This window comes from Hemiscyllium ocellatum, chromosome 19 (assembly GCF_020745735.1).
Source record: "Hemiscyllium ocellatum isolate sHemOce1 chromosome 19, sHemOce1.pat.X.cur, whole genome shotgun sequence".
Taxonomy (NCBI): Eukaryota; Metazoa; Chordata; class Chondrichthyes; order Orectolobiformes; family Hemiscylliidae; genus Hemiscyllium; species Hemiscyllium ocellatum.
The window spans coordinates 13,987,321-14,002,703 of record NC_083419.1 but is presented as its reverse complement, the minus strand read 5'-3'; the positions used below and the strand labels follow the sequence as shown (position 1 = coordinate 14,002,703).

General features: G+C 43.5%; 1 protein-coding gene across 1 annotated transcript in view; it reads left to right on the top strand.

Moving 5' to 3' along the window:
• The first annotated feature begins 1,510 nt into the window (after positions 1–1,510).
• The window catches only part of stab2 (stabilin 2), a 179,750-nt gene continuing 165,877 nt past the window's right edge, over positions 1,511–15,383 (top strand). The window contains exons 1-3 of the mRNA XM_060839668.1: positions 1,511–1,739; positions 2,764–2,900; positions 3,024–3,139. Of these exons, the coding sequence (XP_060695651.1) occupies positions 1,650–1,739; positions 2,764–2,900; positions 3,024–3,139 (343 nt within the window). The 5' untranslated portion in view covers positions 1,511–1,649. The remainder of the gene's footprint in view (positions 1,740–2,763; positions 2,901–3,023; positions 3,140–15,383) is intronic.

The window sequence follows — 15,383 nt, the reverse complement described above, 5'->3', positions numbered from 1 at the left end:
ACCCAAAACTATATGCTCTCGGTGTAGTCTCATTAATGCCTTGCACTGCCGTAACAAGGCATTCCTCCATTTAGACCTCTTGCAATGAGTTTAATTTTCAATGAGTATTGCTGTGCCTATGTGGTAATGTTTATGTATAAAGACACCCAGATCCCACTGTGCTGCCACATTCTGCAGTCTCACCCTGTTTAAATAATACTCAGTTTTTCTATTCTCCTCTCACATTCACCCATGGTCATAGCACCTCTGCTAAACATGATGCCACATAGTCAGTGCGTAACTCTCCCTTCTGATATAGGCTGCTGTCCAGACAATCTTCCCTCTGCAAACAGTGAGTCATCCTGCACCTTTCAGAGAAGTAAGCTGCCCTCACGTGATATCACAGGAAACAGCGTGTGTGTTTTTGGAAGAGATAATCTCGCCTTCGTGACTGGGACGCAGAATTGCAGCATCTTTTACTATGATAGGCTAGCTAGAAAGCTGAGTTGTTGCCGTATGAGTTCATTAAAGAGGGTGGGGTGGGGAGGTGGTTACATCATTGGGTTGCACTGGGTTTCACATTTCCTGTGTTCCTGAGTTAGTCCGGCAGCCTGGAGTTCTCCGTAATGCCTGGCGTGGTTGTCCTCACTGGAAAACCCAGCAAATTCCACACAGCCACTCGGCGAGGATCCCACAGTCCGCAAAGGGGCAGGGGGCGGTTTCCTGGAAAACTTCCAGCACCAACCCCTCCACTTTTGCTGAAAAGGAAGAGCCTGCATTAGCATAGTGCCTTCTGCTGCTGCGGGCATGTCCCCAAAGCACTGCACCTACTTTATGTTTGGACCCGTTATGATTCTAGAAAATACATGGCGGCCAACTTGAACACAGCAAGATCCCATAATCAGCCATGTTTGGAAGTGCAGCATGCATTACCCTGACACACGCACACACACACACACACACACACACACACCAGCACACATACGTCCCACCCCACACCCCCTCCCCCCACACATCTGGACTGTGGCTGTCAGTTGACATCATGTGTCTGAGCCCTAGAGTGGGATTTGAACCCACGCCGTACCCCTCCAATCCTCCAACTCAGATGGAAAATGTATTGTGAGAGCCTCAGCTCAGCTCCCAGCCAGTGTAACCCTCGAAGTATCCCAGAAACCAATGGTTGCCCTCCGCGTTCCCACCCTCCCACCCCGCCCGCCATTCAAAGCCACCTGGGGGGCAGGGCAAGTTCCCTGTCAAAATAGGCGGAGCTGACAAGGAAATCCTCTCAATTTCCAGCCTCAGTTCTGCCGTATTGTTTACAGTAAAAATGTCAAAAAACTCACGAGGAAAACGAGGTGTCAGGCTTGCAGTTTCTGCAGCCTGTTGACAGCTATCGAGTGTCCTGCAGTTTTAGATAGCAAGTACAGCACTCGATGGTACGTGTTTGCAGGAAAAGGGGGGGTGGGCAGTTGGTGTTTCAAAGGTGGGGGTTGGTGGGCGGAGGACGAGAGGGTAGACTGTAAAAAGGCAAGGCGATGGGAAGGAAGAAACTGCACAGGATGCCACAAAGGAAAACAGCAGAGGAATTCAGTCCAGTTTAGTTTTGTTTTAAAGCGGCAAGGGAAATAGAGGACGAATTCTAAAGGGGACTGGGGACACTGACGGGAGAAATGAGCAGACAGTGGATTGTGAGCTTTCCAGTCACTCTGACGTTATTTGTGATGACAGCTTGCATGCCTGGAAATTTACTTGGAGGTGCGGTAAGTCAGCATTTCATCTCTGGTGAGAGGTTGCTTGTTCATTAACAAAGTTACACCCAAGAGCCCCCCCCAAGTTAGGGGGCCACATTCAAACACTACCATAAGCTGAAAGGGGATGAACACGGGCAATATCCATTTTAAAAGACAATTGGCTAAAAGTTCTGGTGGAGGCAGATATGGGGCATTTTTATTTTGTGGTCCAGAATACATTACCTTAAGAGGCAGTGGAAGCATTTTCATTAATAATCAGTAAATGGAAATTTAGTTATATTTTTGAAAATGAAATGTTTGCAGGGCTGTAAGGAAATTGTGAGACTGCATGAATAGTTTTCTCATAAGCACCAGCAAAGTTGCTATGGCCTCCTAATGTACTGCAACACTCTGCAATGTCAAGATTCTTTTCATTAGGTCCATGTTGCATTGCGTTGTGATTGTACATTTTCCAGGAGATTGTTTAATTTGTAATTGTTCTGTTTAAAATGAATCAAAGTTACTTGCATCCAATCATAGCTTTTTAAATAATTCGTGGATAAATTCGGACCATGTACCACAGCGAGTGTCTGTGTGTGTATGTGTGTCTGTCTATGTGTGCACGTGTGTTTGTTTGTCTATTTGTGTGTGTGTGTCTATGTATGCATGTCTGTTTGTATGTGTCTGTCAATGTGTGCATGTGTATGTCTGTTCATATCTATCCGTATATGTGTGTGTATTTGTATCTGTTTGTATGTGTCTGTCAATGTGAGTGTGTGTGCCTGTGTCTGTGCATATCTGTCCATGTATGTGTGTGTATCCGTTTATGTGTGACTGTCTGTCAGTGTCTGTGTGTATCTGTTTGTATATGCTGTTTGTCAGTGTGTGTGTGTGTCTCCCACTGTATATATATCTGTCTGGGCATGTGTGTATATCTGTTTGTAATGTCTGTCTTTCTGTGCTACATAACTAATCACCAATTCACACTCTGAGACATAAGGATTAAGTCCGATTAACGATGATGGTTACAGTGTACATCTCTTTATAACTTCAGCCTCAACGAAATCGCTGTGAGCGGAGAACTCTCATCACGAGCAAGACTGAATGTCACTCCTGCACCTTGAACACAAGGATCCAGTGTCCAAACGGTTATACTAAGGTTACGAATAATACTGGTATTAAGGACTGCAGGTACAGTACCAGAGAGACGTAGAGCATGGAAAAAAATCAGATGCAAGCGTTTGCTGCTAATGTTTGAGTTTCTTTTATGATTACGTGGGCTGTAATGTTTCATTTTTTAAAATTCTGTGCAAGGTATTACATTCCACTACGGATTTACTCCTTGGCTGTGCTAGGCTGTCGCCATACATGCGTGAAGGATTTTGCAGACATTGGATGCTGTGCTGGCTACTGGGGACCTGACTGCATGGGTAAGGATCTGTTCATGACTGGTTCACACCAGATTTCATTATTACAAAATTGAAATCCCAATGATTTAACAGTGGTTCCCTCTGTCCCACTTTGAGTGAGAATAAAAGGGCAAAGTTAGGGATTTTCGTTGCCTGAAGGTGTCAGCTATGGCTCAATAGGTAAGACTTTCCTCCTTTGTGTTCAGGTTCCTTCCCAGAAATTTAAACGCAACAGTCAAGACTGACATTTTAGTGCAGTACTGGAGGAGTGCTGCACACCCAAAGATGCTGTCTTTCCCCTGAGACATTAAACCAGAGTGTATGTGTTATCTCAGGTGGAAAGCAATTATCAGATGGCATTCTTTCAATGAAACAATAAAGATTCCTCGGTGTCTTGGCTAATGTTTATCTTTATCAACACAACTCGCATTTAGGTAGCCTTTAACTTTTAAGCTAACAATGTGTTGTCTAGTCATTGTAATTTTTCTATTCATCTCAGGGATGTGGGCATTGCTGACCCTGAGAAGGTGGCACTGAGCTGCCTTCTTGACCCGCCGCAGTCCACCTGCTGTGGGTTGACCCACAAGGTCATTAGGGAGGGAATTCCAGGATTCTGAACCAGTGACAGTGAAGGAACGATGATATCTTTCCAAGTCAGGATGCTGAGTGGCATTGAGGGGTGGTGTTCCCGTATCTGCTGCTCTTGTCCTTCTAGATGAGTTAGTTAGTTGATAGCTTTTCACCACAATGTGGGAAGGTAACGTCTGCAGGTGATGGGTTTGGAAGGTGCTGTCTGAGGATTTTTGGTGTATCTTACTCATGGACCAGTTGGGAGGAACTTGCTTTGTGCAAATCGAGTGGTGCACTTTACAACCCACAACCATGACTACACTTCAGAAAGTATTTCATTGGTTAGTAAGAACGTCTCGACTTCCTTAAGTTGTGACTGGTGCCTAATCAATGCAAGATTTTGTTTTCTTACTGATGAGCAGCCAGGGTACAGTTCAGGGAGAATGCGGTCATTGAAGATTGGGTTCAAATAGGGCAGCGCATTTTCCAAATTGGGGTTTGGATTGAGAATATCAAGCTGACAAGTTGCACTTCATTGGGTTATGGATCTTTACGTCCGATGAATGTTTGTAGGAGTTGGTGACGATTTCTGATAATGCTCAGTAGCTGCTTGTTGACATTTTTCTTTGAGGTGAATGGTAACTGTAATATTTGACTGAAATGTAACTGGTCTCAGGGAATGGATGCACTGGTTACTTGAAGAGGCCAGGAGGCAACAGGGAGAAGGGATTAGGGGAGTAACCTCACTCAATCAGAGATTAGCACATTAGTGAAGGAGGCCATTTGGCCCATCACTCCCTGTGCCAAGAATTGGGACTGGAGTCTTCTGCACTTTAGCTCAGAGCATGACTCAGGGCTTGGGCCCCAACCCCACTCTGACTGTCATCCAATTGGGATGCTGCCTCTGGTGTCACCAACCATCTCAGGATGGGGCTAATGAGGAGGGGTGTGGGACCCTGAAGTTGGGAAATCAATCGAAGGTCCTGAACATTTAGAAAGAGGGGAAGTTCACTTGCCAGTGGTAAGTGCCTTTGCTGTCATAGGAAATTACAAGGTCAGTTCCATCTTGAGGCAGCCCCTGGCTAAGTTTGTATCTGATTAAGGCTAACTGGTTGAAGCCATGGTTTCAGTTGAGTTAGGGTTAGGGTTACGGATAGTTGGGGTGGGTGGAGAGGTAGGGAGGTGGTTGGTGATTTTAGGAAGCCTTGCCAAGACCCTAGGCCAGCCACCGCTGACAAACTCCCTCCAGGCCCTACCTGGGTATGGCCTCAGTAAGAGGCCTCATATTCTCAATCAGCCTCCAAACACGAGTTAGTTAGTTGATAGCTCTTCACCGCAACGAGGGAAGGTAACCTCTGCAGGTGATGGAGAAAGTGAGGACTGCAGAGTCAAGAGTGCAGTGATGGAAAAGCACAGTCCAAGAAGACTACATTTTTATTAGAGAGAGGCAACTAATGTTGATTTAGCCTGAAGGTCACCATACCTCAGGCGAGGGGAGAGGTTGGGGCCTTCATGGTAACCTCAACTGATGCAAGGGTTGAAGCCACGCTGTTGGCGTCCCTCTTTATTGCAAACCAGCCAACAAAGCTAACTGACAACCATAAAGTAAATGCAACAGAGTGACCCATAATACATGGGATCCCCAATTTATGAATGTCCAAATTATGAATACTCGTACTTATGAATGTGATCCCATACAGGGTTGTAATTTTAAAGATGTGATACACAAACTTTCCTGTACTTAACAACAGGTACATTATATTGTCCTGCACTGTGTTTCTGAATTGTGTACAAATCAACTATAAAATCATGAGGGGCATGGATAGGATAAATAGACAAAGTCTCTTCCCTGGGGAGGGGGAGTCCAGAACTAGAGGGCATAGGTTTAAGGTGAGAGGGCAAGATATAAAAGAGACCTAAAGGGCAACTTTTTCACACAGAAGGTGGTGCATGTATGGAATGAGCTGCCAGAGGAAGTGGTGGAGGCTAGTACGATCGTAACATTTAAAATGCATTTGGATGGGTATATGAATCGGAAGGGTTTGGAGGGATATGGGCCGGGTGCTAGCAGGTGGGACTAGATTACGTTAGGATATCTGGTTGGCAATACTAGTTGGACCAAAGGGTCTGTTTCTGTGCTGTACATCTCTATGACTCTATGACTCTATGACTCTGACTGGTGAACTTTGTTTGCACAGACGTCTAGTGCTCACAAGGATAACTTTGTACTGCAAGATATTGTTGTACCACAACCCCTACAGGTATTCACATAGCTATGCAATCTCTGGTGGTTCCTGCTCAAACTCCTGACTCTGTTACATCTCAATCAAGTTCAGAAAGCAGGAACAACCAAATGATCAGCTTTACAGGAGTAGGATTGTTCTGCATGCTGGATTATTTTAAAAATATATTCACAGCATGCAGATGTTAGATTAGATTAGATTAGATTACTTACAGTGTGGAAACAGGCCCTTTGGCCCAACAAGTCCACACCGACCCGCCGAAGCACAACCCACCCATGCCCTACATTTACCCCTTACCTAACACTACGGGCAATTTAGCATGGCCAATTCACCTGACCCGCACATCTTTGGACTGTGGGAGGAAACCGGAGCATCCGGAGGAAACCCACGCAGACACGGGGAGAATGTGCAAACTCCACACAGACAGTCACCTGAGTCGGGAATTGAACCCAGGTCCCTGGCGCTGTGAGGCAGCAGTACTAACCACTGTGCCACCGTGCCGCCCTAAATGTTGTTCATTCCAAATTAATAATTGCCCTAAGGAGGACGGTACTGAATACCTGTCTGGATCATTTCAGGGGAGAGTACAGTGTCTATTACATTAGTGTGGGGTTAAAGTCACAGACTGAGGTCGATGGCAAATTCTCTTTTCTGGAGGATATTAGTGAATAGGTTTTTTTCTAACAATGCAGTAGATTCAGTGATAATTAATTTATTGGAAAAAAATGTAAGCAGTCAAGTTACCCAGCTACTCACAGAGGATGAGAACTATGTACAGTAATTGTTTAGTTCAGGTTTCTGGATGACTACCCTAGTACCAGAACCTGAGGCTGCCAGATCATTAAATAACCCATTTCAGAACTGATTGAGGAATCACTGATACGGTAACTGACGGCTACTTTTAGTGAAAATTATCAATATTATAGGACACAGTATTTATAATATACAGTCATATTCTGCTGGTAAACAAGTACATGCTTGTAAAAATCAGTAATTAAAATTAGGTGATTTCGCACAGAAATACACTTGTTAAAATGAGGAAGGTACTATTCAATCCATCTATACTGTGTTGCTATCTTCATTCTCTTATCCATTTACAAACTCTTTGATTCACATTCTTTAAGGATAAACTTTTGTAATCAGATTTGCCATAATAGAATCGTCTCATCTTAAAGCTCTTAAGAAACATGGAACCATAGAAAATAGGAACAGGAGTAGGCCATTCAACCCTTCAAGCCTGCTCTGTCATTCAATATGATCATGGCTGATCATCCAACTAAGTCCCCTGTTCCCACTTTGTCCCCATACCCTTTAATCCCTTTAGCCCTAAGAAACATGTCTAACTCCATCTTGAAAACATACAATGTTCTGGCCTCAATCACTTTCTGTGGTAGAGAATTCCACAGGCTCAGCACTCTATGGGTGAAGAAACTTTTCCTCATCTCAGTCCTAGTTGGCCCAGATTGTATCCTTAGGCAATGATCCTTAGTTCACGCTTCAGGCTCACTGCCTTTATTCCTGATGAAGGGCTTTTGCCCGAAACGTCGATTTTGCTGCACTTTGGATGCTGCCTGAACTGCTGTGCTCTTCCAGCACCACCAATCCAGAATCTGGTTTCCAGCATCTGCAGTCATTGTTTTTACCCAGTTGATTTTAACCCTACTGCGAATCCTCTTGCAAGGATGCCTGCCTTGAAGAAGTTTTCCTCCTCTCTCTACAAGAATCTCAGGGAGTCCCTCTCCCACTGCAACTCCCAGGTCCACGCTTCAGGCTCACTGCCTTTATTCCTGATGAAGGGCTTTTGCCCGAAACGTCAATTTCGCTGCTCCTTGGATGCTGCCTGAACTGCTGTGCTCTTCCAGCACCACTAATCCAGAATCTGGCCTGCCTGGTCATTGGGAACATCCTTCCCTCATCTAGTCCTGTTAGAATGTTATAGGTTGCTCCCCTCGTTCTTCTAAACGCCAGTGGACATTGCCCTAATTAATCTAGTCTCTCTTCATATCTCAGTCCTGCTATCCCAAGAACCATTCCAGTAAGCCTTCACTGTATTCCCTCTACAGCAAGACATCCTTTCTTAAATAAGGAGAACAAAACTGCACACAGTATTCCAGGAAAAGTCTCACCAAGGTTCTAAGCAATTGCAGCAAAACATCCCCACTCCTGTACTCAAATCCTTTCGCTATGAAGGACAGTATATAATTTTCATCTTCACCACCTGCTGCACCTGCATACTTACTTTCATTGACTAGTGTGCAATATCACCTTGGTCCCATTGCAACTCCTCCTATCCCAATCTACCACCATTCAGATAATAGTCTGACTTTCTGGTGTAACGTAGAAATGTATTGTATCTATGTTATGTCTTTCTCGATTCTAATGAACCTTATCTAGCTTTAAAACATCTCTTACAAGCTTACAGGGGCAGCATGCTTGCTTCTGAGGATAAGCTCAAGTCTCACTGGATAGTTGAGTATATAGTCGAGAGTTTGGTGCTGGAAAAGCACAACAGGTCAGGCAGCATCCGAGGAGCAGAAAAATTGACGTTTCGGGCATAAGCCTTTCATCAGGAATGAGGCTCACTCCTGATGAAGGGCTTATGCCCGAAACGTCGATTCTCCTACTCCTCGGATGCTGCCTGATCTGTTGTGCTTTTCTAGCACCACACTCTCGACTCTGATGTCCAGCATCTGCAGTCCTCGCTTTCTCCTAGTTGAGGATATTTTCCAGGTTGGCACGTCAGTGCCATACTGAGGGAACGTGCCCTGTCTTTCAGATGAGATGTTAAACTGAGACCAAGGGTGGATTTGTACAGGGGTCTGAACACCATGGGAAATGATGAGATGTGTGTCAGAATTGGGAGAAACAAGAGTCAAGACCCATTTCAATAAGAGATGATCTCACTCCATTATCCATGCTTTTCAGGAATGGCCTGGCAAAATTGTCACTGGTCAGGATCCTGCTGAAGAAGTCACACCAGATTTTGAACATTAACTTTGTTTCACTCTCCACCAGACCTGCTGAGTTTCTCCAGCATTCTCTGTTTGCTAATTTCTTTTAATGTGATACTTTCATGAAGACCTTTAACAAAAGTTATGAACAGGAGGGCTCCTAGCTTGGAATTCTTGTAGGATTGCACTGTGATAGCCACTCCAATGGTCTCTTTTCTCTGTTCTCTACTAAATCAATTGAGCAACAAATTTATTATCCTGCTTTATTCTTTTTTAGTCTCAGGAAGAATCTTTGCAAATATACCCCAAAAGTATAGTTTTATGGATCTCCGTTCAACACTTTTACTACTCAAAGGTTTCCAACAAAAACTGATGGAACTATTTTAGATGTAATTGATTGCGTCTACATTTGTCAAACCAATGACTTTTGTTTCATCAAACTCCAATACAATATATCTATTTCAAACACTGTTGCACAAGGTGTTTTAATATTCAGTCCTAAAGCTGTTGAGGACTGGGAACAGCTCTGTAGGGGGGAAGACGTGAACGAGCAGGTAATAGTCAAGTGTATAAACTTTATAGATGGTGTGGGTGAAAGCACTGAAGAGGGCAAGGTAAAGATTTGGAAGAATGATAGCAGATATGAGAAATTGAAAAGTCTCTTACTCTAGAAAATAGAAGAATAAGGTGTAAACTTGAAACAGGTCTTTACAATTAAGAAGAGGTTTGATTGGTTAGAGGGAGTTTTCCACTTGAGGTGGATTTTATATGTTGGGCAAGATCCAAACTAGATATGAGAAATGTAAGTTTGTCACTAATAAATCCCATGAGAATTTTAGGGGAAACTGGTTTATTAAACAGTGGTTAGACTATAGAACTCAGTACCACAAAGAAATAGATGGATTTAAGGGGAAGCTAAATATATAAGGCAACAAAGAACAGAAGCATGGGGGTGGGAGAAGTCTAACATGGAGCACTTGGCACTTGGCAGAGAGGGAAGGGTGATTGTAACTTATTGACTGTAGGATGATCGTGGATCTGAGAGTGGTGTAAGATGGATGTGGGGCAATGGTGATGTCGTGCTCACCTCACTGGACAAGTGATCCAGAGACATTGCCTAAAGCTCTCAGGACATGGGTTCAAACCTCACTGTGGCAACAAATGGGTCTTAAATTCAAATTCAAATGATTTCTCTGCAATTGAATGCTAGTTCTAGTCATTCTGACCATGAAACTATCAGCGATTGGTGTAAAGTCACATCTGATTAATAGATGTCCTTCTGGGAAGAATGTGTGCCATTCCCACTTGCACTGGTCTACATGCAGACGCCACAGAAAAGTAATTGACTTTAACTGCCCTCGAGAATGACTCAGTAAATCACTGAATCATGGGAAATTGTGGGCGGCACGGTGGCACAGTGGTTAGCACTGCTGCCTCACAGCGCCTGAGACCCGGGTTCAATTCCCGACTCAGGCGACTGACTGTGTGGAGTTTGCACGTTCTCCCCGTGTCTGCGTGGGTTTCCTCCGGGTGCTCCGGTTTCCTCCCACAGTCCAAAGATGTGCGGGTCAGGTGAATTGGCCATGCTAAATTGCCCGTAGTGTTAGGTAGGGGTAAATGTAGGGGTATGGGTGGGTTGCGCTTCGGTGGGTCGGTGTGGACTTGTTGGGCCGAAGGGCCTGTTTCCACACTGTAAGTAATCTAACCTCATCTAAATGGCGCTAGCCTTCCCAGTCATGCCCATATCCCATGGAAGAATGCAGAAAAAAATGGCATTCAGTCTCTTGGTGGGAGTAGATGAAAGCAGTAGTGACAGGACCTGTTAGGTTGAGTGACGTGTTTCTATGTTGCAAGTAGTTTGAAACTTTATTTATTGCAAGACTTAACAAGGATTGAGATGTAAAACTAGGCCTGGATCTCATGCAAGCAAAGGTCCATTGATTTGCACTGGGGAAGCTCCAAGAAAGACTGGCAGACCCAAGAGGGCTTGCAATCTCACAGAAAAGATTGTTTTTCCATTCTCCTGTCATGGATTGATTAAGGTTAATCCTCCAAGGGCAAGAAAGTACAGTTCCAATATTATTGCCAGCAAAAGTTGAGGAATCTAGCATCTTTGCAACTGATTAACTCCATTCCAGAGCCTTGTGTACAAATTCCAGGTTGACCGTTCCAGTGCACTGTGCTCCACTGGTGAACATTTTTCAGATGAGGTGAAGGCGGCACGGTGGCTCAGTGATGAGCACTGCTGCCTCACAGCAACAGGGACCTGGGTTTGATTCCAACCTCAGGCAACTGTCTGTGTGAAGTTTACATTGGTCTTCCTGTGTCTGCGTGGATTTCCTCCCACAATTCAAAGATGTGTAGGTTAGGTGAATTGGCCATGCTAAATTGCCCATAGTGTTAGGTACATTAGTCAGGGATAGATATAGGGTAGGGGAATGGGTCTGGGTGGGTTACTGTTCAGAGGGTTGGTGTGGACTTGTTGGGCCAAATGGCCTGGTTCCACACTGTGGATAATCAGATCTAATGTTTGCTTTTTCAGGTGGATGGGAAAGATCCCATGGGAATTATTTAAAGACTGGACAGGGAAGTTCTCCCTAAAGTCCTTGTCTGTATTTAACTTTCGACCAACATCAGAGAGACAGTTGACACCATTGTTACTTCATCGCCATTTTGGGACCTCACTGTGCCCAAATTGGCTGCTGCATTTCCTTACATTGCAACACATCAAAGATATTTAACTGACTGCAAAGCGTTTTGGGATGCTGTAGAAAAGTGCTATAGGAATGTGATTGCTTTTCTTCAATTTTTTTCCAAACAAGGCATTTGTAAGCATTGGTTGAGCATGTTTAAACACAATCTCACAAACAATTGCATCAATAATTAACTTGGTGAGGCAGGGTGCACCATAGAGGGTTCTGTCTTCCTGGCCTTATCATTGTTATCCGACTTGATGTTTCCTTATTGATAACGGGGGCCCATTAATCCTTCTGTAGGTTATGTCTTCTACAGATTTTAAACATCCTGCTTTTAGGAAACAGTTGTAATGATTACTGTCTGTGAGAAAGAGCTGAGGGGCATGGGTGAACAGTTGTTAGCTGCCCATCATTGACCTGAGGAAGTCCTGGAAATCCTAATTCACAATGCTGGTGATTGCTACTGATGAATATTTGTCAGTTAAAGAGTTTTCAAGCAGTTGACTTTGAATTCAATTAATTTGGAATTAAAATGAAAAGCTAGTCTAATGGTGACTGTGGAATCCATGTCCAAAAGCAGCAAAACCTAGACAACATCTAGGCTTGGGCTGACAAGTGTCAAGTTACATTCACGCTGTACAAAGACAGGGCTATAACAAACCTCCAACAAGAGAGAATCCAACTATTGACATCCAATGGCATGACCATGGCTAAAACCACCGACATCAACATCCTAGAGGGTTATAACTGACCAGAAACTACATTGGACAAACCATATAAATATAATGGTGACAACAGTAGGTCAGATGCTGGGAATTCTGTGATGAATAACTCTGCTCCTGCCTCCTCAAACACAGGCCAGTATCTACAAGGCACAAGTCAAAAGTGTGATGGAATATTCCCCACTCATCTTGATGAGTGCAGCTCCAATGCCACTCTGAAAACTCAACACCATCCATGACAAAGCAGACCACTTTATCAACACCCCATCCATCACCTTAGTCACTTTCTATCCCTGACACACAGTTGTAACAGTGTATACCATCGACAAAATGCACAATAACTCAATCAAAGCTTCCTTTAGCACCTTTCAAACCTGTGATCTCTACCAACCAAAATGACAAGGGCAGCACAAGCATGGGAAGCGATCACCTGCAAGTTTCCTTCCAAGGCTCACGTCATTTTGACTTGGAAATATATCATTGTTCCTTCACTGCCGTTGGGTCAAACTCCTGGAGCTCCCTTCCTTATAGCTTGTGGGTATACCTACACTATGTGGATTGCAGTGGTTCAAGAAGGTAACTCAAGGGAAGTTAATGGTGTCTCAATAAATGTTGGACTAGTCAATAACACTTACATCCGATGAATAAATGAATTAAGTTAAACAATTTGTCAATGTATAATATATGCCTATAAAGTACTGAATCAAATGAACCGTGCAATATTCAAAATTGCTTTTTACTGTTGATCAAAATGAGGCATTGAACATACTGTAACAGGTGTGCCACAGGGATCAGTGCTGGGACCATGATTACATACAATGTGTATTAATAACTTGAATGATGGAGGTCAATCTACAATGACCAAGTTAATGGATGACACTGAAATAGAGGGAAAGAAAATGCTGAGATGACACAAAGAATCTGCAGAGGGATGTAGACTAGATTAAGTGAGTAGTCCATCACTTCACACATGGAGTATAATGTGGAAAAATGTGACGACATGCACTTTGGCAGGAGGAATGGCGGAATGGATATTATTTTTTTAAATGAAGAAAGACTGTGGATAGCTACAAAACAGAGGGATTTTGGAATCCTCATGCATAAATCTCAAAACGCCAGCATGCAAATTCAATGGGGAATAGAGAAGGCAAATAGAACGCTGGCCTTTACTTCAAAAGAAACAGAGCACAAAAGTATGCTTAACTAAAACTATATAATGTGTCAGACTACAGCTGGAATCCTCTGACAAGTTTTGGGCCCCTTATCAAAGGAAATATATTTCTGGTATTGGAGACAGTCCAGAGAAGTTTCACTAGGGCTGATCCCAGGTATGGAGGGACTGTGTAATGAGAAGAAGTCAAGTAGGTTGAGCCTATACTCATTGGAATATAGAAAAATGAGAGGTGACCTAATTAAACCATTCAAGATTCTTGGGGGACTTGACAGGATAGATGCTGAAAGGTTGTTTTCCCTTGTGGGAGAATCTAGGACCAAAGGGAATAAACTCAGTGTCAAGGTCATATATTGAAGAGGGAGATGAGGATGAATTTCTTTTCTCATGGAGTAGTGAATCCATGGACTTCTTTACTGCAGAGGATTGTTGAGGTTGGGACATTAAGTATATTCAAGGCTGAAATAGATTTTGTTTTACTCAGTAAGGGAATCAAGAATTATGAGGAAAAGGCATGAAATTGGAGTTGAAGGTTATCGGATCAGCCATGATCTCTGTGGATGTCAGAGCACATTCGATGGGCTGAATGACCTACTTCTGCTCCTATAGGGTTTAGATTGAAATGCTTTTGCTCTAATCCAGCAGCTAGTGGATAATGCTAAAGTGAGATGAGGCCATGGGTCAGCCATTATCTCATTGAATGGCAAAACAGACTTAAGACACTGAATAGTCTCCTCCTATAGTTGGTGGAAGAGGTTAGAGGAAAATACCAATCCATCCAGATTCACATCAACTTCTATTCCTGCTGTAATGTGCAGACGAAGATCCTGAACATGAGAAAAGGGGAGGCAAAGTGAAGACTGGTCCACAGCCTGAAAACTTAGAATCCTTGCAGTACAAAATGAGGCCATTTATCCCATTGAAGTCTTCACTGACAAAGTTAAAAATCACACAACATTAGGTTATAGTCCGACAGGTTTGTTTGGAGGTACTAGCTTTTGAACTGCTGCACCTTTATCAGGTGGTTGTGATGAAGAAGCAGTGCTCCGAAAGCTAATGCTTCCAAATAAACCTGTTGGACTAAAACCTGGTGTTGTGTGATTTTTAACTTTTTCAGGAAAAGATTTCCAAATTTGCACAACTCTGTGTGAGAAAACAATTCTTCACATCCCTCTCTTAAAAGGATGACCCTCTTGAATTTTAAAGAGTGACCCCTACTTCTAGATTGTCCCACGAGAGCACATCCTTGTAAATCTTTTCTGAACCATTTCAAGTTTCACGACATCTTTCTGATAGGAAGGAGACCAGAATTGTACACAATATTCCAACAGTGGCCTAACCAATGTCCTGTACAGCCGCAACATGACCTCTCGACTCCTGTAAGCAATACTCTGACCAATAAAGGAAAGCATACCAAAAACCTTCTTCACTATCCTATCTACCGGCGGCTCCACTTTCAAGGAGCTATGAACCTGCACTCCAAGGTCTCTTTGTTCAGCAACACTCCCTAGGACCTTACCATTAAATTCCACTTAAGTGTATAAATCCTTAATGATAAGGTCCTCGGGAGTGTTGCTGAACAAAGAGACCTTGGAGTGCAGGTTCATAGCTCCTTGAAAGCGGAGTCGCAGGTAGATAGGATAGTGAAGAAGGCGTTTGGTATGCTTTCCTTTATTGGTCAGAGTATTGAGTACAGGAGTTGGAAGGTCATGTTGCGGCTGCACAGGATATTGGTTAGGCCACTGTTGGAATATTGCGTACAATTCTGGTTTCCTTCCTATTAGAAAGATGTTGTGAAACTTGAAAGGGTTCAGAAAAGATTTACAAGGATGTTGCCAGGGTTGGAGGATCTGAGCTACAGGGAGAGGCTGAACAGGCTGGGGCTGTTTTCCCTGGAATGTCAGAGGCTGAG